This window comes from Littorina saxatilis, linkage group LG3 (assembly GCF_037325665.1).
Source record: "Littorina saxatilis isolate snail1 linkage group LG3, US_GU_Lsax_2.0, whole genome shotgun sequence".
Lineage (NCBI taxonomy): Eukaryota > Metazoa > Mollusca > Gastropoda > Littorinimorpha > Littorinidae > Littorina > Littorina saxatilis.
In genome coordinates, this window is record NC_090247.1 from 54,049,430 (window position 1) to 54,075,251 (window position 25,822).

Consider the following 25,822-nt stretch of genomic DNA (forward strand, 5'->3'; position numbering starts at 1 on the left):
GGCTTTTCTTTTTTCAAACTTTCAAAACTTCGAATTGTACTGATCTTGTCTTGATGAAAAAATAATTCTTTTATGATTTAAGAATGTTTGTGTAACAAGCTGTCAAATTATAATTTAGATTTTAAAAGTTAGTTCTAGCGCCAAAACGCACCACAGTCCCATTGTCTCTGAGACAATTCGCAAAATTAATTCTTTAAAAATTGCTCGCTCTTTACGTAGGGCACCTAGGATGTTCCCGTTTGGTGAGCGTTCAAATGGAAGGGTGTTTGTACTGTGTACAAAAGCCTGACAGTATCTGTGATGGTTTACGGGAAGCTTACTGTGCCTTTAAGCTCAAAACAAAGTGACATTTATTTACGCAGTCATATACAGTGCAAGCACACACACAGTTCATATCAACGTCGTCACGGAACTTTGATACAACTCATTTTAGACTGCTTTTCAGGGGAAGGCCAATAGTGATTATTTGTTTTATATGCAATAGTGTTTATATTTCTACTTAATATGGGTAGACAGATAAAAGAATGTAAAAGGTACAGTAAGCCTCCCGTAAACCATCACAGATACTGTCAGGCTTTTACACACAGTACAAACACCCTTTCATTTAAACACTCACCACTAGAGAACATCCTAGGTGCCCTCCGTAAAGAGCGAGCAATTTTCAAAGAATTTATTTTCAAAATCATGTATTGTCCATCACATTTTAGAAAATATTTATCGTTGAGAATGATTTACTTAGTCTAAAGCACAAAAGAATCAAAATCGCAAAGAATCGAGTTAGTACGCCAAAACACCAGGACGACAACGATATTGTCCTGTAAACTTTTTTTTTCTTCAAAGAGAATTCAGAACGCAAACATGTTATGAATCACTATTTCTTTGTTACGTTGTAATTTGGCAGCATTCTTGACATAAATTATGATGTTCTTGATCTTTTTTTCCAGGGCCACATGAGTCCACTCCAGACAAGGAGAACCTGGAAGAATGCACACATAGACTGATAACTTGTGATTTTTCTATGTACATGATGGGTCAATGTTCAAAGTATCGTGGAGCCTGATTGATCTGCAGAGAAAAGCTTGGATCTCTGCTGTATGCACAGTGATGCTCAATATGGGAGCAAAAGGCCGTTTAACTCTGAGACCAGGATTTGCTTCCTGAACTTTTTTCAAAGTGCAATTTAACACGGTATATGCATGTTTTGTTACTGCAATGAAAATGTAAATAAAGCTGTCTTAGTGAACACATACCTCTTTCAGAATGTCAAATGATCAGTGTGTGATTTAAATGGCTGAAGCCACAAACACACATGCACACTGACTCACACACACACACACAAACACACTTTTGTCAGTGTCAAAGCATGCCTCACTGCACATGCATGTCTAAGTTTGTCACAGAGGTTCAGAGAGAAAAGCATCCAATGGCAAACCGCTGTTCGAGTTATTTGAGATTTATTTAAAATAATTGTACAAATGCAACCAGAAAAACAAGTCGCGTAAGGCGAAAATACAACATTTAGTCAAGTAGCTGTCGAACTCACAGAATGAAACTGAACGCAATGCAACGCAGCAATACTCGTAGCATCGTCAGTCCACTGCTCATGGCAAAGGCAGTGAAATTGACAAGAAGAGCGGGGTAGTAGTTGCGCTGAGAAGGATAGCACGCTTTTCTGTACCTCTCTTCGTTTTAACTTTCTGAGCGTGTTTTTAATCCAAATATATCATATCTATATGTTTTTGGAATCAGGAACCGACCAGAAATAAGATGAAAGTGTTTTTAAATTAATTTCGAAAATTTAATTTTGATAATAATTTTTATATTTTTAATTTTCAGAGCTTGTTTTTAATCCAAATATAACATATTTATATGTTTTTGGAATCAGAAAATAATGGAGAATAAGATGAACGTAAATTTGGATCGTTTTATAAAAAAAATATTTTTTTTTACAATTTTCAGATTTTTAATGACCAAAGTCATTAATTAATTTTTAAGCCACCAAGCTGAAATGCAATACCGAAGTCCGCGCTTCGTCGGAGATTACTTGACCAAAATTTCAACCAATTTGGTTGAAAAATGAGAGCGTGACAGTGCCGCCTCAACTTTCACGAAAAGCCGGATATGACGTCATCAAAGACATTTATCAAAAAAATGAAAAAAATTTCTGAGGATATCATACCCAGGAACTCTCATGTCAAATTTCATAAAGATCGGTCCAGTAGTTTAGTCTGAATCGCTCTACACACACAGACAGACAGACAGACACACAGACAGACACACACACATACACCACGACCCTCGTCTCGATTCCCCCCTCTATGTTAAAACATTTAGTCAAAACTTGACTAAATGTAAAAACCAGGAGAACTCCACAGAAGTTACTAACTAAAATCACAATTAACCAAAAAGTACAACCACTGAATCACAATGATAACAAATTACACTGTCAGAAAAATCTAAATCATAAATGAATGCTCTTGCTAAAAAAAAACTAAAAAAACTGCAGCTACTTTTGAGGGGTACACATCCTTACACATTTTGAGAACTTTCTGCAGGTACATTTCACCCCTGCTCATCGCTTTGTTTCAAAAGTGTTCTGTGGGAATAAAGTATGCAAGTGTCACAATTCTGCAGTAAATATCCTTGAATATTTTGACCATCTTCCTCTCTGTCTTTCTGATTCAAATTCTTAACAACATTCCGTTACTTTTGCTAGTAACTCTGTTCAAGTGTAGTAAACGATACAGTGTATACAACGTTAAGTAAATAATACGTGATAAATATCATAATCACTTCAGTGGTGTCAAAAAAGGTGCAAATTAAAAGCCACACTAACCCTGTCGCTTTGCTTGTACACATTTTTACTCTTACTATAGTTGTTTGAGCTGTGGATTTGCTTCAAAATAACAGCATGGTTTGCTTTTTTGGGCTATTTTTTCAAGAAATTCTTTCTTTCTTTATTTGGTGTTTAACGTCGTTTTCAACCGTTCAAGGTTATATCGCGACGGGGAAAGGGGGGAGATGGGATTTTCAAGAAATGTTTATACAAAAATAAAATGAATCAAGAAGAGAAATACTAATTTATGATCATTTGTAAGGCCTCGCTTTATATAGTTACGGCTCAACTCGGGGAGGGTAAAACGCAATACAGACAGAATAAGTGAACAACGTCAACCATCGTGTGCCTCAGAGGTATCACAGACAGTCTGCTTTTTCTCTTCAGTGGATCACACACATTATTTATACAGACGCTGCTCCTGCCCTAAAATTTGAGCCCTCTAGTTTAAATTCTTTTATTGTAAGAGGCCTGCATATGGGTTACAAAATAAAACTTGTCTTTCTTTGCTGTGCATTGTGGGATGTTTTTCACATGAGCCAAGCCCAAACTACATTTATTCATTGGTCTGACTGACCAGAACTTATGTACAGCTCGTTTTAAACAAGTAGAAAGAAAAGTTCATAATTTACGCAAACCTAAACCTAATGAGTTTAAAATTCAAATACAGTAACTCATGCATTGTCAAGCATATGTCAAGTGCTATGTCCTGTCTGTGCTATGAACACCTTTTTTGTTACATGTTCACATCTAGTCAGGACAAAACAGCTCCTGGGGGAGGCGACAAGTCGGAAATCTACATACACATAATAATACAAAATATATCAAAAGCAGACTTTCTGGCTTCTGGACTAAAACCACAACAGAAGCTGCACTTCAACTGAATCTTTTTCTCCAGTCTACAATTCTTAATGGGAATCTGGAAATGACTGCAGGAAGTAGGCTTTAAAAAAAAAAAAAAAGGCTTGATTTATTTCCAAAGCAAACCTGTCGTCCGGTTGAAGTTTTCTGTTTCAGCCACACACTCTTGCAGTTGGACTGATCAGGCTGCAGTGTCAGGAAAAAAACTCCAGTTTGCAGGATTTTGTTTCAAGAAAACGCAACTATATAGCTGGTAAAAAGAAGGGGAAAACCCCACACACTACAAAGTACATATCACATATGTGTTGAAAAGTGCAAGTTCCAAATATAGGGCAACACCCCCCCCCCCCCCCCCCCCATGGAAAGATGAACATCTAACATTCAAAGGGGAGGGGGGGGGGGTATACAATCAACACCACTTAATATCATAGATATGGTTTTCAGAGGTAAGTCACATCACATGTAATCTTTTATGTGATATTGATTGTTGTGGTCGGAACCTTTGAGTTCTACAAGGTAATGGCTTTAAAGTAACACTCATAAAAAGACGAAATCAGTTAAGATCTTAAACCGCAATGACACATTCAAAAGCTTCTGCTTCTTTGTTAATGATTATTTCACTGCAAGAGTTTATGTGAAGATATATTCTTCACCATGTTGACCACAATCTGATGTACCGGTACAGATGACAGCATTTCATTCACTTTTTGAATCGAATCAGGACCCAAACTGGTTTCTACTCTCAAACCATGATAATGAAAGGCAGTGTCAAACTGTGATAAAAAAAACCACTTATTTAGTGCAGAAAAAAACGCAAGTGATATAACCATATATAATACTAAGTGGTGTTGACTATCCATTTTTTTGCAAGCTCTAAATCTGTTTCCAGAGAGAGAGGGAGAGACAAAAATTGTCAGGGTACGGTATCCAAGCACATGTAACACTTACATGGGTGGGATTCTTCCGGTATATTCCGGAAATCCGGATTCGTAATGTCTGTGGTGTTTGTTTGGTTGTTAATTATACAAATCCGTCAGTGTCTAGGGGCCCCCAGACCCCCCCTTAAAATTCTTCAGGATTCGTGACATTTTTCAGTCCCACCCATGCATTTAAGCATGTCTATACAACACACACACTCACAAACACATAGACCCAGTACACAGCTACCAACTTTGCACATATGTCTGCAAGTACACTACAATGCATACAGTAAATCCAACATTTCAGAAACTTCACTGTCACAAGACAGCGTTATCACAGTCTCACCATTAAAGTGTCAAGCCCACATGTTGCATACCTAGCACCTCTGCTCAGCCTGTTATGAATGTTCTGAGTCCAGAACATGAAACCCATTCAACCATTCCTTGCACAATAATTTATAAAGAGTAGTGTCCTGAGCAACGTAAAATAGCCATTGACAGTAAAGGGAACACACACACACGCACACAATAATTAAATAAAACACTTACTATTGTTAAGACATCAAATAAAAAAGACTACCTGGCTGCTTTCACTGAACAGTGGGAATTGTTTTATGAATTAATTTTGCCGAGTGCCACTAGTGTGTCACACAATTCATAAATCAAACTATTGCCCACCCTGCACTGAGACCATTCAGGAAGTTAATTTTCGGAACATGATGTACATATTCAAGTGGTTGGATGGTCTTATTTATCCCAAGCAGTTCTGAGCATGGTCACATCTGAGATGGTAATTTGAATCATTTATAGACGGGCGCAGTGGCGTGGTGGTAAGACGTCGGCCTCCTAATCAGGAGGTCGTGAGTTCGAATCCCTGTCGCTGCCGCCTGGTGGGTTAAGAGTGGAGATTTTTCCGATCTCCCAGGTCAACTTATGTGCAGACCTGCTTGGTGACTTAACCCCCTTTGTGTGTACACGCACGCACAAAACCAAGTGCGCACGGAAAAGATCCTGTAATCCATGTCAGAGTTCGGCGGGTTATGGAAACATGAAAATACCCAGCATGCCTACTCAACGAAAGCGGAGTGAAGCTGACTATGCTCTCAGAGTATAGTGTGGGGAACCCAAATGGGCAAACGAGCTCACGCGTAACCAGAAAATTCTGGAATGCGGAAGAAGAAGAAGAAGAATCATTTACACGGGAAGGACAGTGCCTTTAACCTGTTCGCTGACAGGAAATAATTATGTGTAAACAAAGGATTACCTGTATTTATGTCAATTGACAAATTACAGTGTGTCCTTGATGTATATTAATATAGAATGAATATAACACACACACAATGTTTGTTTATTTATATTTCCCCCCTGCTGTTGTTTATTGAATGGTTTGTTAAAAGGGGGATTTCTCTGTATAAATACATGTACGCTCTGTTTACCATTTTAATACAAGTGCAGGTGCCTGTTTGTCTTTTCCATGTTTTCGCCTTTCCTTTATACTCTATATACATGTACATGTAATAAAATATGTACCTTTTTATAGAAAAGAGTAACATCTTCGGCAATTTTGCAAGATAAACTTTACAATCAAAACATTGTCATCATTACTAACCCTTCAAAAGAAGACATGTCCATCATAAAATTAAATCAATGTACAGTATCGCAATAATATTGTACAGCACATACAAATTGTACACATTTTAGGTACATGTACCAATAGTATTTTGTATTTGTACTTGCAAGACATTTTACTTATTCACTTCTGTCTCTACCTCTGTCTTTCTCTAACACACACACACACACACACACACACACACACACACACACACACACACACACACACACACACACACACACACACACACACACACACACACGGTAACATGTTGCAACCAATGCATACACTGGTCAATAAATAAATTACAAAAACATAATAAACTGAGTACTGCTCAATCTAGTTTTACTCAAATGACGTGGAAAAAACTCCAGAAAAACCACTTGTCCACATACCCAGATAGTATTTTTGTGATTGATACTATTACTACATTACATCAATAAAATAAGAGATTCAGTTCAGAATTAACTACAAACTATCAAATTAAGCTGAAGTAAAACAAAATAATAATAAAGTGCCTTGAACAAGTTTAGCTCAAGACCAAGCAACTGGTCACCCAGGCACAAAAACAGCAATGACAACTCTTTTCTCTCAAATTAAACTTGACACCCATGTGCCTGGACACACACACAGCATTGAGTTCTGCAACATTTAAGATCTAATATTGATACAATGTATTGCCTTTTAGCATTTTATTTGTGTTTGCTGTGTGTTCTTGACCAAACAACACCTTTTTCTTCCACTGTGAAAACACTGAGTTCATTTTCAACATATTCATGTAATATGGTTGTATTACAATAGTACATGTTAACCTCTCTAAATTCCACATTTAGAGTCCTCACTTAGAACTTTGCTTACTTTTTTGGCAAGGTAACTATAGCCTGAACAAGCATCATGTACAGAAGAGGGTTGGAGAGAAAATCAGAGTTAGTCATACAATTGACTGTGTAGGGCAACATCTGGCTTGGACCTGAGAATCTTGAAGGACTATAACCTTTTCAAGAAACAGTCACAGTTGTTTGAAATGAAGGCAACTCATCTTGGCATTCATTTATTGGAAATCTTCTTTATAACTCCAACACAAAAAAAACACCTATGACATGAAAACTTTGTCCACACTCTGGACCCTCTTTCTGCAGATGGGACATTGTCGCACAGACATGCCACACGAAGCGCAGCAAACGATATGCTTGCATGGGTAGAAGATCACCTCCATGTCCTTGTCCATACAGATCTTACACAGCTGCTTTTCCTTCAAGTCTTCATATTCGTTCCTCAGTTTTGTCACGTCTGTGAAAGAACAAAGAAACACGAGACCCTGGTAAAAATGATACATCTACAGGCACATGCATCGTTTCTCACAAACACTATCTGTACTGTAGGCATTTAGTAAGTTGCAGATGCCACCTACCCATAAGCAGACCTGCCAACCTTTGTGAAGCCTCAAGTGTAAAAGTGTAGAATTATTTAGAATTTTCAGCATAGCAAATGGTGTTCAAGTGTTGCATTGTCTCAAATGTATTTGCACATCCACATATACGAGATCTTGTGCAAGAATATAGTATACAATTCTAATCAGCTTAGGAACATAATCATGCCGGTTAAACTTAAAGGGTACCGGCAGTGCCACTTTTCAGTGTGGACAATGTTTTAGACCAATATCCTGACCGCTACACGGAGTGAGAAGCAGAAATAAGTACTAGAAATTATGAGGGAACTGTTGTATGCTTGTCATTATTTGTTTGAGCGTAGCAATTTTAAGCATGGCGTAACAACGTAGCAAGTTGTCTTAAAACGTATCATGTTACACTGAAAGCGTAACATTTGGCAGCTCTGCATAAGGCATAACCCACTTCAATCCTTAAATCATTCAATAAATCAATATATAGTAATCAAGAAGCTGATTACAGGTCCAGAGTGGCATAGATGCTGACAGACTTTTCAATTGCGTGTGTGGCAGTGTGTTAGTGTTAACTGGTTTGAATGGATTAATAATCCCTTACCTTCAGGCACGTCCACACCATTCACATGTCTGACTGTGCTATTCTCAGCATCTTCAATTTCCAGCACTGTATTCAGGAGTCTTTCTGCCGAAATGACTTCATCAGGGCCTGCGTATTAGATAAACATAGATGTATAATTTAAACGTTCATGCCCTCCTGACATACAATGGAATGGAAAGCAAGACAGCCCAAAAGATACACAAATATCGAAAGGAATCAAAGACACAAAAACAAACGTTTGCACGCTCATTCGAGAGCATGCACACCTGTACACAAGCCCACGCACACATACACACACACACACACACACACACACACAAACGCAGCCCAAGAGCAGCACAGAAGATATCTCACCATCTTTCGCTTTCATGGCATCAAGGGCTTTCTGCACGGTATCCACGGTGTGTCCTTCATACAACACTGCCAACACTGCCGGTGTTTGCATCACATGATCGTGAACATTCTTGCCATTCTTCACGTCGCGCACGAAGTCCTCTCCCTTTACGAGTCGGATGTACTCGCAGTCAGGGAACCAGCGAGCGTGTTCCACAAAGGGGTCGTCTTCTGGATCCCAGTTGTACAGGAGGACATCACAATGGAAACATTTCACTTTGTCTCCATCACCTGAAAGAACAAGGGTGGTCAAAAATAAGGTGCTGATTATTGCAGGTACTTTTCAGGTCATTTTACCTTTTGCAGTTGGTTTGAAAATAGACTTTTTTTCTTCTGTCCTTGCAATATAACAGGATGGTTCTGAAGCCCAATACAGTCTTTGTTCCCAGCTTTTAAAATGCAATAAATATATATGAATTTGTGTACCATGATCAGGAGAAAAGACAGGCGCAATGGCTTGGTGGTAAGACGCCAGCCTCCAAGCGGAAGGTTGTGGGTTCGAATCCCGGCCGCGCCTCTGGTGGGTTAAGGTGGAGATTTTTCCGATCTCCCAGGTCAACTTATGTGCAGGCCTGCTCGTGCCTTATCCCCCTTCGTGTGTACACGCAAGCACAAGACCAAGTGCGCACAGAAAAGATCCTGTAATCCATGTCAGAGTTCGGTGGTTTATAGAAACATGAAAATAACCAGCATGCTTCCTCCGAAAGCGGCGTATGGCTGCCTAAATGGCGAGGAAAAAACGGTCATACACGTAAAACGAGTGTACATGAGAGTTTCAGCCCACGAACGCAGAAGAAGAAGAAGAAGATCAGGAGAAAAGACTCACGATAAATGTGAATGTTCTTTTCAGTAAAATTTAAAAAGCTTGAGCAGTTCATGTGCACTGACTCAATACAACCCTCTCCAACACTTCTGCAGTTTCCCCTTTACCTTAAAATTATGGAAAAGCCAGCTCATTCATGTTGAACTGAAGAACCCTTGGTTATTCCATGCATGTATGCATGCTACTCTGTGGAGTGAGAGCACTAGGGTAGCGGCAGAAAGTTCAATAATGTTTTCAGACACACAACATGCAAACTACTACCAGTAACACTAACTGATCACTACAACATCAAAAATCCATCTCACTCTCAAGTACCCCTTCATCTAAAATTCTGCATAAAGAACTGTCAAGCTTTCGTCCAAAGTGGTCAAAGCTTTCATCCTTACCTGTATAATAGAGACCGGCCTGGGCAAGCTCTTTGGGTTTCTGTTTCATCTGTGCCGGCCACCCATCAAAGGTCGCTAGCCTACTAGGCTCAACAGCCATACGAGGATTCCTTGGTGAGGTGGAGTAACATCTTTCTCCGGACTCATCTTCCCCTGTTGAGTTGTTGGCGCCTGACACTGCATCGCTCACATGATGACCATTGGTATACGCAGGCTGTGACCTGTAAGCCCCACACCGGTCTTCAATGGGGTCAATGTCATGACCTTGATCCCTTCTGGCCGACGTCGTTGACCTCACCTCGGGAACATAGCTATCATCTGTGTGGTTGTAGCCATTGGTGGTAGGATGGAAGGGAACGTTACCGACGCCGTTCTCTTCTAAGATGAAAGGGCATTCTGGGTAGTTTCTCCGATGTTCCTCTTCCACCACATCACCACGATCCCACTGGCGAAGCATTCCATTACAGTATACACAGCGAACCTGAAAGACGAATAAAATATATCTGAGTCTGACCAAATCAAGACATTTGAGGCACAATCACTGAATCAGTAATTATGAATGTTCTTTATCAACAAAATGGATACAGCTGTCAAACTGCAGAGGTTAATTATATAAAAGCTAAATAAGAGCATCTGTTTCCTCTGACAAAAAGGATGTAACATCTTAAAACAGCCGCTAGAAAATCTGTGAAAAATATACATTTCTAGAACATCAAGTACTACAAGTACAGTATAAGCTAAAAAAGTAAATAATTATCTAGCCTGAACTAAACATGCACCAGGAAGCTTGAAAAGCAGCTAGTAGTAGTAGAGACGATATAAACTGGCTCATTGGTCTATGTCCAGTCGTATCTCAATCCCATGTAGCTCAGTCGGTAGCGCTCTGGATTTGTATCCAGTTGGCCGCTGTCAGCGTGAGTTCGTCCCCACGTTTGGCGAGAGATTTATTTCTCAGAGTCAACTTTGTGTGCAGACTCTCCTCGGTGTCCGAACACCCTCGTGTGTACACGCAAGCACAAGACCAAGTGCGCACGAAAAAGATCCTGTAATCCATGTCAGAGTTCGGTGGGTTATAGAAACACAAAAATACCCAGCATGCTTCCTCCGAAAGCGACGCATGGCTGCCTAAATGGCGGGGTAAAAACGGTCATACACGTAAAATTCAACTCGTGCAAAAAAACACGAGTGTACGTGGGAGTTTCAGCCCACGAACGCAGAAGAAGAAGAAGAAATCCTTTACTGAGAAGCAAAGTGTTGCCGCAGTTTATATAAACTTCCAGGAATAGCACAGCATCTGCCACCCAGCAATACATATTAATGGGAATGACACCATCACATACATGTATCTATTTTAAAGCAGCATCTATGTAAATTACTAAGCTGAGAGTGCCCACAACATCTTCCAAAATGCTCCGCTATAGATCTCAAGAACAGCATGCTGTAGCATCTCCAGAAACTAGACAGGTTGGGAAATGATGTCATTCAGACAAAAACTGAAGGAAGGTGCATGGTCAGCACATTCCTGTGAAGCAAGCTATTGATTCACTGATGAGCACACATAATATATTTTGGAAACAGAATGCTTTTAATGATGAAACTGAGCCTACCTTATCGCCACTTCCAGTGTACATGAAACCGTTTCTGGCAAGATCCTCTTTTCTCACAATTTCTTGGTACCTCCAGTCCCTAAATGTTTTCAGCCTGTTTTCTTCAGATTTGTAAAAAGTTGCTGTATTGGCGACCTGTCGTCTCTGTGACGGAAACACCCGCCGTTCAATGCTTCCCACAGCATCTGAAGTTTCATCCATTTGCTCAAAAGGATGAGAGTTCCCACGGCTATGAAAACCATTTCCCAATCCATTTGTCCTGAAAGTTTCTTGCACATGATTGTTTATGAACATTCCATCTTCTTCAACATCGCGATCAGGTAACGCATCACTGGAAGCTGATACAGGATGCCTGTAGTTGAACCTGTCTTCATCAGGTGCAATATCTCGACCTCTATGATCTCCCATGTTGCGAATACAGTGAAGCGGTGTTGCACTTGTTGCACCCACAATGATAATGAACAATCCTTGTCAATGCGCTTCGTGTAGTTACTGCAACAGAACACAATGAAGATAGATCTGTTAATAAAAAAATTACATTATGTATAAAGTTGGCCAAAAAATTATTGCAACAAATTTCAAACCCAAATTAAAGCCTTAATTCCTGTGTCATTTAATTAAAACTGTATATGCCAAAGAAGGCCGTTCACTTAACCTTCAGGATCACCTTTTGGATTAATTATTTCTTTTACAGGGATCACGTGACCGCCGCTCAAGTAAGTGTACCCTCAAAATCGACCAGACAAAAACGGAAGAGCCGAATGAAAAATCGACAAAAAATCACAATAGGCAAAACGTTGCAACTTTCACATACAAGAAGAAAGTCAAACCAATTATCTACCCTGAACAGATTATTTTGTTTTGCTACCTTGCGTATTTCGCGTGCTATGCTATTCCTACTGATGCAGGTGTTGATCGCAAGAGCGGTCAAAAACGGAACGTTTTACGTCAATTTTTATGGGTATCATGTCAAAAAGCGCTACATTTTAGCAATGACTTGGTGGATTGCTTTGAAACTTTCCGAATATTTTACCAACATACTAGAGATACTTCGTGCGAAAGTTTGGATCGTTACGGTTATTTATCCAGATGTGAAGCAATGTTTCGGAAAGTGTTGTTAAACTTGTCATAGGATTGTTTACTTGTGTCCAAAAAATTCATGACTTTGCATATCTACAGATAAATGATTGATACAGATTCTGTCTAAGTTTCATTTGCGTGTAGCTGCTGGCGTTAATTTGCTAGTCATGCAAACACATGAGGAAAAAATGGAACGTGCACGCTGTTTCGCATTTACAGCTGTTATCGCTGCGTGCCTCTTAAAACATGCTACGGTCACGCTTGGCTGGGCATCGCTGTGGCACCAGAATCATCGCTTAAATATGTAGCGTGTTTACTGGTCCAGCAAATTTGCGTCAGTGCTTTACACGCACATAAAACTTTAGCAGTGTGTGTATCAATCATTTTTCTAAAGACATGCAAAGTCATAAATTTGTTGGACCCAAGGGAACAATCCTACGACGAGATTAAAAACTTTTTTCGAAAAATTGCATAACATTTTAACAAACACCTGTAACAATCCATCATTTCGCTCGAAGTATCTCTAGTATGTTGGTAAAATATTCGGAGAGTTTCAAAGCAATCCACCAAGTCATTGCAGACTTTTTTGTCATGATACCCCTAAAAAATGATTCAAAAAGTCCCGTTTTTGACCGCTCTTGCGATCGACACCTGCATCAGTAGGAATAGCATAGCACGCGAATTACGCAAGGTAGCAAAACAAAACAATCTGTTCAGGGTAGATAATTGGTTTGACTTTCTTCTCGTATGTGAAAGTTGCAACGTTTTGCCTATTGTGATTTTTTGTCGATTTTTCATTCGGCTCTTCCGTTTTTCTCTGGTCGATTTTGAGGGTACCCTTACTTCAGCGGCGGTCACGTGATCCCTGTAAAAGAAATATTTAATCCAAATGGTGATCCTGAAGGTTAAGTGAACGGCCTTCTCTGGCATATAAAGTGTTAATAAAATGACACGGGGATTAATGCTTTAATTTGGGTTTGAAATTTGTTGCAATAATTTTTTGGCCAAGTTTATATATATATTTCATATTATATATATGAGCCTGTGCCAAAACGTGGTCTGCCGAAAGAGCCGACATGTTCATGCATTACTGTTCATCAACCGCACTTTCAATCGCAAAAAGCACTGAACAGTTTGAAAGCATGTATGTTAAAGACATAGCAAAGACAGTTTCAGAAGCTTGCATGCATTACACCTACATGAAAAAAATAAAAATGTTAGCCGAAGCGAGCAAATCCGGCGACTTAAAAGTGGGACATTCCGTACATGGTGTTTTGTTCGTCCGCGGTCCAGAAATCTCCGTCGGCAAGTTAGAAACAGTGCCCATAATATTGATAAATGTACCCTAAATTACCACGAAAAGATGATGTCTACGAAAAAAAAGATGTTTATTGGCAAAATATTTGACGTCAAAAACGTCCATAGCGATCGTAACTCCCTGTGTCTCCAGCGAACTCACGATACGTCCCTCGATTTTCGAATCTACGAACGTCATTATCGCAACCGAAAGTTGTAAGCAGCAGTAAATAAAAAGTTGTATTTGATTTGCAAACAATTGATTTAAAATAAAAGTATTTTAAGTAGTTTTGAGAAGTTTTTAGGTTGAATGCAATTTTCATGTCTTTTTGTTACGATCGCTCAATATTCAATAACTTATTTTAAATGACCGCGGAAGTATCGGGGCTGCTGTTATAAATAGCAAAAACGTTACACGCACGCAGTTGGACTCCATTTTGCTACACGGATGGCCGACTTTCGCGGGGAAGGTAAGTTTTCGTTTCATGTCTCCTGTTTGATGAGCGTTACGATCGACATAAAGTTACGATCGACTCAAAATTCTTCAAGTTTTTTACTTATTCGCTGTGTTATAGCTAGTAGCAAAGAATATGTTCTGGGTGATTCTTCCTTTCATATTTTAAGCATTTGTCTGGACTGAAAAAGTTCGTTGAAGCACGCTGGTTGTTTTTTTGTTGAATTAAGACACAGGGACAGTTTGGGTCTTCGTTACGATCGACTGAACATTTTCACGGCTAGCAATAGCAACAGCAAACAATGGTTCCGCTTGGATTAGCAAGTAATGTATGAGTTTTCGGACTTGTTTTTACATTTAGTCAAGTTTTGACTAAATGTTTTAACATAGAGGGGGAATCGAAACGAGGGTCGTGGTGTATGTGTGTGTGTGCGTGTGTGCGTGTGTGTGTGCGTGCGTGTAGAGCGATTCAGACCAAACTACTGGACCGATCTTTATGAAATTGTACATGAGAGTTCCTGGGAATGATATCCCCGAACGTATTTTTCTTTTTTTCGATAAATACCTTTGATGACGTCATATCGGGATTTTTGTAAAAGTTGAGGCGGCACTGTCACATCCTCATTTTTCAATCAAATTGATTGAAATTTTGGCCAAGCAATCTTCGACGAAGGCCGGACTTCGGTATTGCATTTCAGCTTGGTGGCTTAAAAATTAATTAATGACTTTGGTCATTAAAAATCTGACAATTGTAAAAACAACAATTTTTTTTATAAAACGATCCAAATTTACGTTCATCTTATTCTTCATCATTTTCTGATTCTAAAAACATATAAATATGTTATATTTAGATTAAAAACAAGCTCTGAAAATTAAAAATATAAAAATTATAATCAAAATTAAATTGTCGAAATCAATTTAAAAACACTTTCATCTTATTCCTTGTCGGTTCCTGATTCCAAAAACATATAGATATGATATGTTTGGATTAAAAACACGCTCAGAAAGTTCAAACGAAGAGTGGTACAGAAAAGCGTGCTATCCTTCTTAGCGCAACTACTACCCCGCTCTTCTTGTCAATTTCCCTGCCTTTGTCATGAGCGGTGGACTGACGATGCTACGAGTATACGGTCTTGCTGAAAAATTGCATTGCGTTCAGTTTCATTCTGTGAGTTCGACAGCTACTTGACTAAATGTTGTATTTTCGCCTTAAGCGACTTGTTCTTGGTTTGGGTTGTGAAATATTTTTCGAGAAGGCCACTCGGGGATCTTCTTGCGTCAATCGTAACGCAAGACATGTAACTCTCACTGTGTCTCGGTTACGAATGACACAAAGTATTTTTGGACAGCTATGCATTTACATACGTATGCCTTTCTTTTCTATTTAAGGTCTGCGTTTTACTTTTAACTTTTGGAATTGAGAGTTTAGGGTTGTGTTTTTTTTTTTAAATGTTTGTAGCTTTGATTTACGACCGTAACTTTTCTTGGGAAGGACACAGTATTGTTTTATGTCCTTTGTTACTTGTTTTTTTTAGTTACCTCAATTACCAGCCTTGTAAATAAATGACTCTGCAGATGAAAGCATATTAATTTATGGTGATTGTGTCAACTTAGACACATCTCTTTGTAGGAAATCCAGTACAGTCTTAGTTCTTAGGACTGATGTTAGAAGTGGTATTGTTGCTCTTAAAAGTGAAATGTTACATTTATCTGGGAGAGGCAGAAGAGACAGGGGTCAGTGCTGTAGAAACTGCACTTGAACATGTCATTAAATTCTAGATGTGCTGTGGGCAAATATTTTTCTGTCTTGTACTTGAGCCTCATTTCTTTTTCGTGATTGTAAGGTCTGCGACTGCAAGTCAGATTGTCACCCCAGGCTGAACGAGTCCGGAAGCAGAACAACGAGCGATCCAAAGAGTACAGACAACGGCTAAAGCTGGACCCTGAACGCTACGATGTCTGCCATGAACGAACTTTGGAGAGGAACAGAAGACATGCTATTCTTACACAAACACGTTTGCACCCACGCGTATGGCTTTGCTTGCAAAGTACACCAACTTTTTGAAAAATACACTCAACGTTTTGGGAAAGTACTCTTGCCTCGGGTTTAGTGTAAACAGTTCTGCATCTGGTTTGGTCTGACTCCCTTCTGACAGTGACAGTCTGGCAAGTTTGCTGATCATGCATAGCCCGAGTAGATTAATTTATTTGATGGGGGAAGCCAATTTTACGAACTTTGCAGTTATCATTATCATATTATTTTACATGTAGGCATTGGCAGCTAAAGCTATGTGTGAAAGCTGATCTGTGATTTTTTCTAGTCTTGTACATTGTGGTACTTTGAATGCTTGTGTGTATTTATTGGTAGAGGTGCAAATTTTTTTTTAAATCTCTGATTACCAATTTGTGATTGATCAAGTCTTGTATTTACCTTTGTAGGGTGCTAGTGTGCCATGTGTTTCTTTGATTATGTGCATGACTATTTGTGAGTGCAAGTGACACTTAATGTGTGGATGTGGAGGATATTCCTGAGATTGACATTTCCCTTGGGCGTTTGTAATTTTACCTTGTTTTCTCCATGAACTTGCGTTTTAATTTTTCATTTTTATTTAACCAGTTTTGAGTGCAAAATTGTTTGTTTACTGACTTTTGACTCGTTCGGACTGGAATGTAATGTTCACGAACATTAACTGCAGGAACTTTCTGTATAAGCTGATGGTGTAAATATACCACTATTTGGGAATGTTTTGGTTAGTTTTCTGTTGTGTTTTTGAGATTCTTGCCATCCATTTTCCAATGAATTTGTACATTTGAAGACATCTTATCCTTATTTTGCACTTCCTGCATGTAACACCTGGCATTTTGGCATTTCTTATTCTCTTGTCACATTACAGTGTGTGTTCCTGACTTTGTGTGTCAACCGGAACATGAGACACAGTGCCATTTTCATGTCTTCCTTGACCCCGTTACAGTTGACACATCATGGACTAGTTTTTCTACTTTGATTTCTTTTTCTTTTGATTTTAAGGTTTGTTTGAGTTGCAAATGATGGTTTTAAAACAAATTTCTAGTCCTTGGTAAATCTTGTTTGTATTTTCTTTCCTTACAACATTCCCGGTGATCGGTTAACGCAGGAGCCCCCCGCCGGTTAGGGGGAGTCCCATATTGGTTGGGACAAGAAAGAATTTACCCGATGATACCCAGCATGTCGTAAGAGGCGACTAACAGATTCTGTTTCTCCTTTTACCCCTGTTAAGTGTTTCTTGTATAGAATATAGTCAATGTTTGTAAAGATTTTAGTCAAGCAGTATATAAGAATTGTTAAGTCCTTTGTACTGAAAACTTGCATTCTCCCAGTAAGGTCATATATTGTACTACGTTTGGGTGAAAACGACGTTAAACACCAAATAAAGAAAGAAAATAAAAAAAGTTAACGCAGGACACAGTGACTTGAGTCATATTTTTCTAAATGCAATGTCTACATCAGAGATACCATATTTTATCTCTGTTGGTGTGTAAATCTAACTTGCACAGAAAATTTGAAGCAAATCGGTAAAGAACTTATAAAGATATTTATGAAAATGTTGTATCTCGCGTTACAGTTGACACGTAGATATCGTTTGCTGTGTGAGTATTTTTTTCATAAAAGGTATTCAAACCAACTCTTTATGTAGCATTTTAGTATTAGTTGCATATGTTTGCACTACAGTGGACGCCGCTTAATAAAACCGCGGTTAATAGAGCCAGCCGCTTATAAAAGCCGATTTCAGACGGTCCGGATTTATCACTATATCTTATGTATTAGAAAAAGCCGGTTAATAAAACCAACCCGCCGCTTATTAAAGCCAGTTTTCTCAGAGAAATCACGTAGTTTGTGACTAAAACTCACATTATCTTGTTCTGATGTGGAAGACGACCAACAAACAAACACTCATAAAATCGTTCTTCTCTGACGAGTAATGGTTCGTGACGGTGACAGTGAAATTATTGATGTACCGAAGTGATCAAAGTACACGTACATGTACATAATTAAAACAAAAGTTCAACATCCTTCGTAAAGTTTTGTTTAGATTCAAACAAGTGTAAATGACGAAAGAAAGTGACTGAGTGACGTAAACAAAAGAGATTTTTTTTTCTTTCGAAAATGACGTATTCCTGGACCGCCGGTTAATAAATCCGCCGCTTATTAAAGCCATTTTTCGTCGGTCCAGAAGTGGTTTTATTAAGCGGCGACCACTGTATTGTTGTTATCTGCTATCATACAGTGTCTGTTCCTGACTTTGTGTGTCAACCGTAACATGAGACACAGTGCCATTTTCATGTCATCCTTGACCCCGTTACAGTTGACACAGCAGGGACTAGTTTTTCTACTTTGCTTTCTTTTTCATGTGATTTTGAGGTTTGTTTGAGTTGCAAATGATGGTTTTAATAAAATATTCTAGTCTTTGAAACATCTTCTCTGTTTTTAATTTTTTTACAGGATTTCTTGTGACTGGAGTGTGTCAACTGTAACTCAGGACACAGTGATGGGTGTCTTATTTTTCAAAATACAAGGTCCATTTTAGAAGTTCCTCAATGAATCTCTTTTGGGATGTAAATCTTACTTGCTGGGTAAATTTGAAGCAAATCAGTTAAGAACTTATAAAGATACTTATGAAAATGCTGTGTCTCGCGTTATAGTTGACACACAGCTATGTTGATGCGTTTTTTTGTTTTTTCGCAAAAAGTAAAGCCCAAGTTATCTTTTTGGTTATGGAAATAGTTACACTATACAAAGTCAATTAGTGTATAAAGATAAGACGGTATTATTTCCAATTTGGTTTTCAACCCCAAATGTCCCATTTTGGCAAGCACGTTTTGGCACAGGCTCATATATATCAAAACATCAGAAGTTTTATATACATATATTGACTAAATAGTAATAAGTACCTGCCCTGCTATCTAGGTTTAGTCTTTACTGTCTTAATTTGTGATTGTTTTGCTCTTGGAGAAGGAATTAATCTAAAATATTTAATCCTCAGATATATATAAATGCAAAGCAGTTACGCTAAAAACATCTTCTCTCTGTTCAAATACCATTTTCAAACCACATAGCCAGATCAAACAAATGTGACATTTAAAGTGAAACAACATGTTAAAAAGCAAAGCAAAATATCAATAACATGTCAAACTAACACATTAAATAACTTGTAGTTGTACTCCACATTTGAAACAGTCACACAAAGACTCACTCATGTATACAGAAACTTCAAAAGTCTCATAAACTTTTAGTCTTACCTTTGGAGATTTATACTGTGCACTGTGTATGTACAGCTATGCACGAAGTACAAGAAAACGCTACTCCCTCTACATGATTTAAGATAACCAATGCAAATAAGGTCTACTCATTTCATTCAGCACTGCGTACATGTATACAATCTTATCTGGGGTGTAAAGTTACATCTATTCCTGAATCTACTCATTCATTCATATTCACAAGGTGACACAATATATATATGGCAGTGTCTTGAATCCGATATCTGCGCAAATATGCTTAGCCCATGAAAGTCTAATAACATCTTGTTTACAGCAACACTCCTACTGACCTAGCTAGTACTCAACACTCCTACTGACCTAGCTAGTACTCAACACTGAGGCCAACAACAACAAAATGTTGGTTTAGGGTAACGTGACCCCAAAAATAGGGTAGGACTAGGAAGGTAGGCTTTTAAATTTGTTTTAATTTTTATTTAGTCGAGTTCGAAGGAGGTTACTTCCCTTAGTCTCCGTATGGCCCCAAAATGTGCGAACAGTTTTATGGGTTTTTCTTAAAAAAGAAAAAAAAGTTCTAGGGTCGACAGAAAAAAAAGGTTAGTCAGGTTACCCTAAACCAAAATTTGTTTGTTTTGGCCAAACAGACGGCTCTGTACAAGGTGTTGCGACCCATCTTGTCATCGGCGCTTTTCCGGAAATGACCTCGGCTTTGTTGGAATTCTAACAATGGCCGCCATTGTAGGAATTCCAACTTTGCGCTACGCGATTCTAGAAATGTACCGCGCGCATAGTGAGAATTCTGCTCTTTCTTAGAATGCGATGTAAAATGATACAAGTCTTGTTGTCCGATGATGATCCTTGTGTTTTAAAATGACCAATGCTTTGTCTTGAAAATGCAGATGCGTTGATAACACACCAAACCAACTGAATTACAAAAAACAAAAACACTTTTGATAACTTCGGCGGGCTGGAACAACTTGACACGGATCAACGTCACATCCCACTCGACCGGCAAAACGCACCAATTTGACGTAATTTTTAACGTTTCAGATCTTACATTTTACAACAAAAACACAAGAGTGTTCCGATATAACTTCTCACTGGTAACTATCGATTGTAATGATTTTTAGCTGCATGTTCTCTTTGGACTGCAGAGACAATATTACTTCCCTTTACTGAGCAGGCTCTTGTCACTGCATTAATTGTAATCTTGGCTCTTGAAACGTAATGTGCAGGTCTGTGCGCTATATTGATGTGATTGATTGTTGAAAAATGTTGATTCAAATTGAAGAAGATTTCAGCCTGTTGTAACAGTCTACTCTGAAGAAAAAAAATCGGTGTTCAAAATAGATCGAGACAACAGCAACTAAGCTAGCTGCATGCACTGAGTGTCAGAGAATTGTTACAAGGTGTACACCCCCCCCCCCCCCCCCCCCAATACAAGATTTCCCCTGTATAAGACCTTGGTTTTTCATATACCTTATTCATGACCTGTAAAAAGGGTATACTTTTTTGTGCCAGTCGAAGGGTTGCCGGGCCATTTCTAGAACGAGGCAGCTCGTTTCCGGAAATGCGGCGCTTTGTTGGAAATAAAATGAGGTTTCGGGAAATCCCGATTATTCCAACTCTGCCCCGGATTCTTACTTTGCGTCCGACAAAGGCACCCTTCAATGTACTCGAGTCGCACGGATCAACAGTGGGCTTGCCAATTTCATTCAGATTTGTCGATGCATTAAGACCCAAATATGGTCACGGAATGCCGTATAGTCAAAAGGCAAACTATGCCACTTAATCTTTCCTCTCTCATTGAGACATTCCAAGTGTGAGTAGAATTTACACAGTTGAATTTTTACTTTTGGACTAGGAGTGTCATTCAATTCATGTTGTGAAAAAGCTATAAAAATAACTGTCACCCGTAATATCTCAACACATATCCTATCATACCATATACATGTAACATAAATTTTGTCTAGATGTCACTGTAGTTTTCGCAATTTGCCTATATTTACCTTGATTTACTTTAAGATCAACACAATATTTTGTTTTCTTTTCCTGCTTTATGAATATGAGGTACTCAAAACTTTGTATATATATATATAAGACAATAACAGCAAGAGCTACATATGATGGAAAACTTGAAAGAATCCTTAAAATTGCTGATGATTTTTCTTTTTTTATTAAAGTAAGAGAAGAAGTAGATTCATTTATTATCATCAATTGACACTGTATACTGGGTAATATGGTTGGGGGCAGTTCCTCAACCACCCACAGGCGGAAGGTATCGTTCACTGATACCTTCCGCCTGTGAACCACCTTTTTTGCTCGATACACACTACTACAGACTGCTTCTGTCCCAAATGTAGCAAATTAACAAAGACACAAACAGAAATCAAGCTTTCCGAATTCGATTCTAAGTCAGTGCATACATATATGACTCGACATCAACCGGATGTGTGGGACGACCGATCACAAGAAAATATGTGTCCGTGAAAACACTCATTTCAGATTATCTTTTCGGGTTCAAAGGTGACCTAAAATCTTCACTTACCTTACCCAATTACATAACTGTGAAATAGACAATACAGATTCCTTCTTCTTTTTTGTTGTTGCCAGGTTTCAGTTTCTGAACAGCAACGTACATTGAAAACACCCTAGCCCTACCAAGACTGAATAATAAAAATCCCCTACTCTGGACTTTCCGCTAATGTTCCTCTCGCCTTTGCTAACATGTGAAAAACTGTCAACCCGACTTCCGTCGTATATTACGAGACGGTTTACTTCAGAGAAAACACAATTACATACAAGTTACATACAAAAGAATCTTTTCTAAAAGTAATCAGGTAATAAGTTGTTTATTTTCCCACTAATACGTGACACTCAATAACATACTTTTTTACTTTATTTCACAAGGTGCCTTAAATAATGCTATTATTAGTACTCGAACTCTAATTTTGTCTTCGACGTGTTACTAAAAAGAACCGAAACCTACCGGAATCACCAAAACTAAGAAACAATAACCGCAAAATGCTTTCTTTATTGAGAAATCCGAAACAGATAGACTGACAACGTTCCCCAAATAACTAAAAAATAAACGAATCGAAAAACAAGAAAGGTAGGTTGTTGGAACGTTTGTTATTGACAAAACAATACATCCACAGATATTTCGACCCAACGGTCTTTTAAGTGAACAGACAGAAAAGAATAAACGTTTACACAAAAAAAAGGAAAACAATGTCGGTTGGTCTGTGGAACTTCTCATGTTAGACAAAGCAAAGATTCTTTTTTGCAACAACTGAAATTTTTGTTTTAAACTAAGTGTATTGATATGTTTGTCTATGAATGTTTTATAAACTATCAAAGTACAGGAAAGGTTAGATTATGAAACAAACAATACGAAACATTCACAGGCGGTGCGTCGACTGCATTAATAGCATTTGTAGTGTACAAATAATGACAAGACAATGAAAGGAACTTAGCTGAGTAGGCGGCTTTGACTTGGATCATGTGTGTGTGTGTGTGTGTGTGTGTGTGTGTGTGTGTGTGAGTGTGTTTGTTTTGTTTCTTTAAATTCTTTTTATGTGTTGTGCGTTTGACTGAATAAAACATCCATAAAATCCATTAAAAAACCCATTAAAAAACCACACGTACTCAATTAGCTTAGTAGGCATTACATCAGTCAGGATGTCATGGTCGCAAAAGTTCTAAAATCTAACCTTCTTGATTTTTTAAATAGATAAAACAATCCCTCTCGGATGTCACTGAAAAAAATCTTGTAAAAATAAATAAAACCTTACTCAATTTGTGTTCTCGTCCTTACTCTTATGTTGGACAACCGAAATCAGTCTCGGTGATTTAGATGATTTATGTGCAACCTGAACATAAGACTATCCTCAGCGGATTATGACTTTATTCAGTTATTCTGCAGAAAAACATAAATGCTGGAGAAAAACTGTTTGTTTCTGCAGCATTTCTGCATAATGTCATCTTTTGCGAGAGCAACGTTTTTTTTGCAGTAAAACAGTTTTACTGCAGTAAAATTGAAATCAAGAATGCTGCAGTAAAAGGGTGATGCTGTTTTACTGGAGAAAAAATGTTTACACTTTTTCTTCAGCATTTTGGCATTATTCAGTTATTCTGCAGAAAAACAGAAATGCTGGAGAAAAACTGTCTTTTCTGCAGCATTTCTGCATAATGTCATCTTTTGCCGAAGCAACGGGTTTTTCTGGAGCAAAACATTTTACTGCAGTAAAATTGAAATCAAGAATGCACAGTAAAACGGTGCTGTTGTTTTACTGCAGAAAACCTGTTTACACTTTTTCTGCAGCATTTTGTACTGGCTCATTATAATGTTAGAGCACGCGAGCCCCCCTCTGTCGAGAGATGGACTCATCCATAATTACCAATAGTTGTGAGTGACACGAATGTATTTTGTCTGTCTGACTTCCTTTCCGCCGGAAATTCAAAGTTTCAAATTAAACAATGGCACCTGTCAGCAACATTGTCACATTTTCCCAGACGAACGCAGTAGTCCACTTCGTGTGCGATTTGCTTTAGAAATTGTTCACGTTCGGCTAATTGTGAAGTTGAATATAATGCCCTTATGCTACACGCCTTCTGATTGGTACACTGCGGAACAAACTATTATACTATCCCAGGGGGCGACGAATACAAACGCTACTTTACAAGGTCGTTTGTTTTTCTCCAGAAAAACTGTCACAGACTATTCTGAAGAAAAAGTTAATCGCAATAATACTGCAGAAAACCAAGTAAACATTATGCTTCAGAAAAACTGTTTTACTGCAGTAAAAAACGTTGCTTCGGCGAAAGATGACATTATGCAGAAATGCTGCAGAAAAGACAGTTTTTCTCCAGCATTTCGGTTTTTCTCCAGAATAACTGAATAATGTCATAATCCGCCAAGAGCCAGTACAAAATGCTGCAGAAAAAATGTAAACAGGTTTTCTGCTGAAACAACAGCACCGTTTTATTGCAGCATTCTTGATTTCAATTTTACTGCAGTAAAATGTTTTGCTGCAGAAAAAAACGCTGCTTCGGCGAAAGATGACATTATGCAGAAATGGTGCAGAAAAGAACGTTTTTTCTCTAGCATTTGTCTTTTCTGCAGAATAACTGAATAAAGTCATAATCCGCTAAGGATATAAGACCGCCTTCTTTCACAGCTAGCCGGCGCTATAGTTCCACAGGTATACGCTAGTGCCATGATGTCGTCAGTATCACCGCAGAAATATTATACAGCGGTTGACATATATATATATACAAACATATGGACCAAAAACCGTTTTAAAAAACATGAGGGAAAAAAACACACACAAAGATAAAATAGTATCATATTTGTAGCAAAATGGTCGACGTTTTGCTGAATAAACGAAACAAAACTGACGGGAACATACTTACAGACGACGGGTTTTGACCTGAGACGGACACACACGTGGCAACACAGATTGTCAGTTAGCTGGTTAATCAAGCAATAGAACCGTGGGCGAACGATCAATCTTATATGCTTCACTGTGACAAGAAGAGAAGAGTTTTAAAGGACAGTCGTGGGAAACGACAGGAATTATTTTAATACTAGTGAAAGTCACGATAAGGAAAAGCCAGGCTTTTCCCTGGTTACTGCTACTCGACTGCCCGGTGTGCGTAAAGCGTAATTATGAAAACCCATTGGGTAAACGCGTTACTGACAAAGCCGAAAGGAAAACTTCGCCCGTGCAGTAGGACGGAAACCGGTAATGAAATGCAGTGTAGGCCTATAGGCTATCCTGCGCAGTGTTTGGTGTCATGTGCGGCTAACGCGGACTATATATAGGGACACACAACAATGACTCGATCGAAACTCAGAGTTTGCCAGCGTATACTAGTATTACTACCGACGTGCATCAGTGTGTCAGGATCAGGATCAGGATCGATACATTGCAGGAACCTTTTTAGCCTGCCGGTGTGACGTTTTCATCTTTCGCCGTGTTGATATTTCGCTTCTCGGCCTCGTTGATCTAGTATAAACTCTACACTGAACAAAAAAACACCCTTCGATAGTACTGATGAGCGACCTTGTGTACCTTACATTCATGGGGCCAAATTTGTCCAACCAATTTGTTTTATTTAACTTAGAAATTTGATTCATCCTAAAATGTTTTCCTTCTTACTCAAGGGACGTAACCACTCAGTACACGTTTTCGAAGAATTCGATCTTGGGGGTAAAATCTATTAAATTTTACCACCAATTTTCTTCACATGCAAGAAACTGACATGCTTTTCGTCCATAAATAATTTCACTTCT

General features: G+C 38.5%; 1 protein-coding gene across 4 annotated transcripts; it reads right to left on the reverse strand.

The window, feature by feature from the left end:
* Positions 1 to 1,019: 1,019 nt before the first annotated feature.
* On the reverse strand, positions 1,020 to 25,019 carry LOC138962664 (baculoviral IAP repeat-containing protein 7-B-like). 4 transcript variants are annotated; one of them, XM_070334569.1, is made up of 6 exons: positions 24,940 to 25,019; positions 11,442 to 11,933; positions 9,835 to 10,315; positions 8,587 to 8,856; positions 8,233 to 8,340; positions 1,020 to 7,519 (listed from the first exon to the last, which is right to left on the reverse strand). In XM_070334569.1, exons 2-6 carry the CDS (start codon positions 11,847 to 11,849, stop codon positions 7,323 to 7,325), a joined length of 1,464 nt encoding a protein of 487 aa, XP_070190670.1. In that variant the 5' UTR covers positions 11,850 to 11,933; positions 24,940 to 25,019; the 3' UTR covers positions 1,020 to 7,322. The 4 variants fall into 4 exon arrangements, with proteins under 4 accessions (XP_070190670.1, XP_070190667.1, XP_070190669.1 ...); XM_070334566.1 differs by lacking the exon at positions 24,940 to 25,019 and adding an exon at positions 22,073 to 22,207; XM_070334568.1 differs by lacking the exon at positions 24,940 to 25,019 and adding an exon at positions 22,078 to 22,200.
* Between the last annotated feature and the right edge of the window lie 803 nt (positions 25,020 to 25,822).

What these genes read in the sequence shown, in the direction of transcription:
- LOC138962664 (XM_070334569.1), bottom strand. Translation starts at nt 11,849, where the DNA reads ATGGGAGATCATAGAGGTCGAGATATTGCACCTGATGAAGACAGGTTC. An exon ending in GGCCGGTCTCTATTATACAG is followed by an intron (nt 8,857 to 9,834) that starts GTAAGGATGAAA and finishes TTGTTCTTTCAG; the next exon opens with GTGATGGAGACAAAGTGAAA. An exon ending in TGGTGTGGACGTGCCTGAAG is followed by an intron (nt 7,520 to 8,232) that starts GTAAGGGATTAT and finishes GTTCTTTCACAG; the next exon opens with ACGTGACAAAACTGAGGAAC.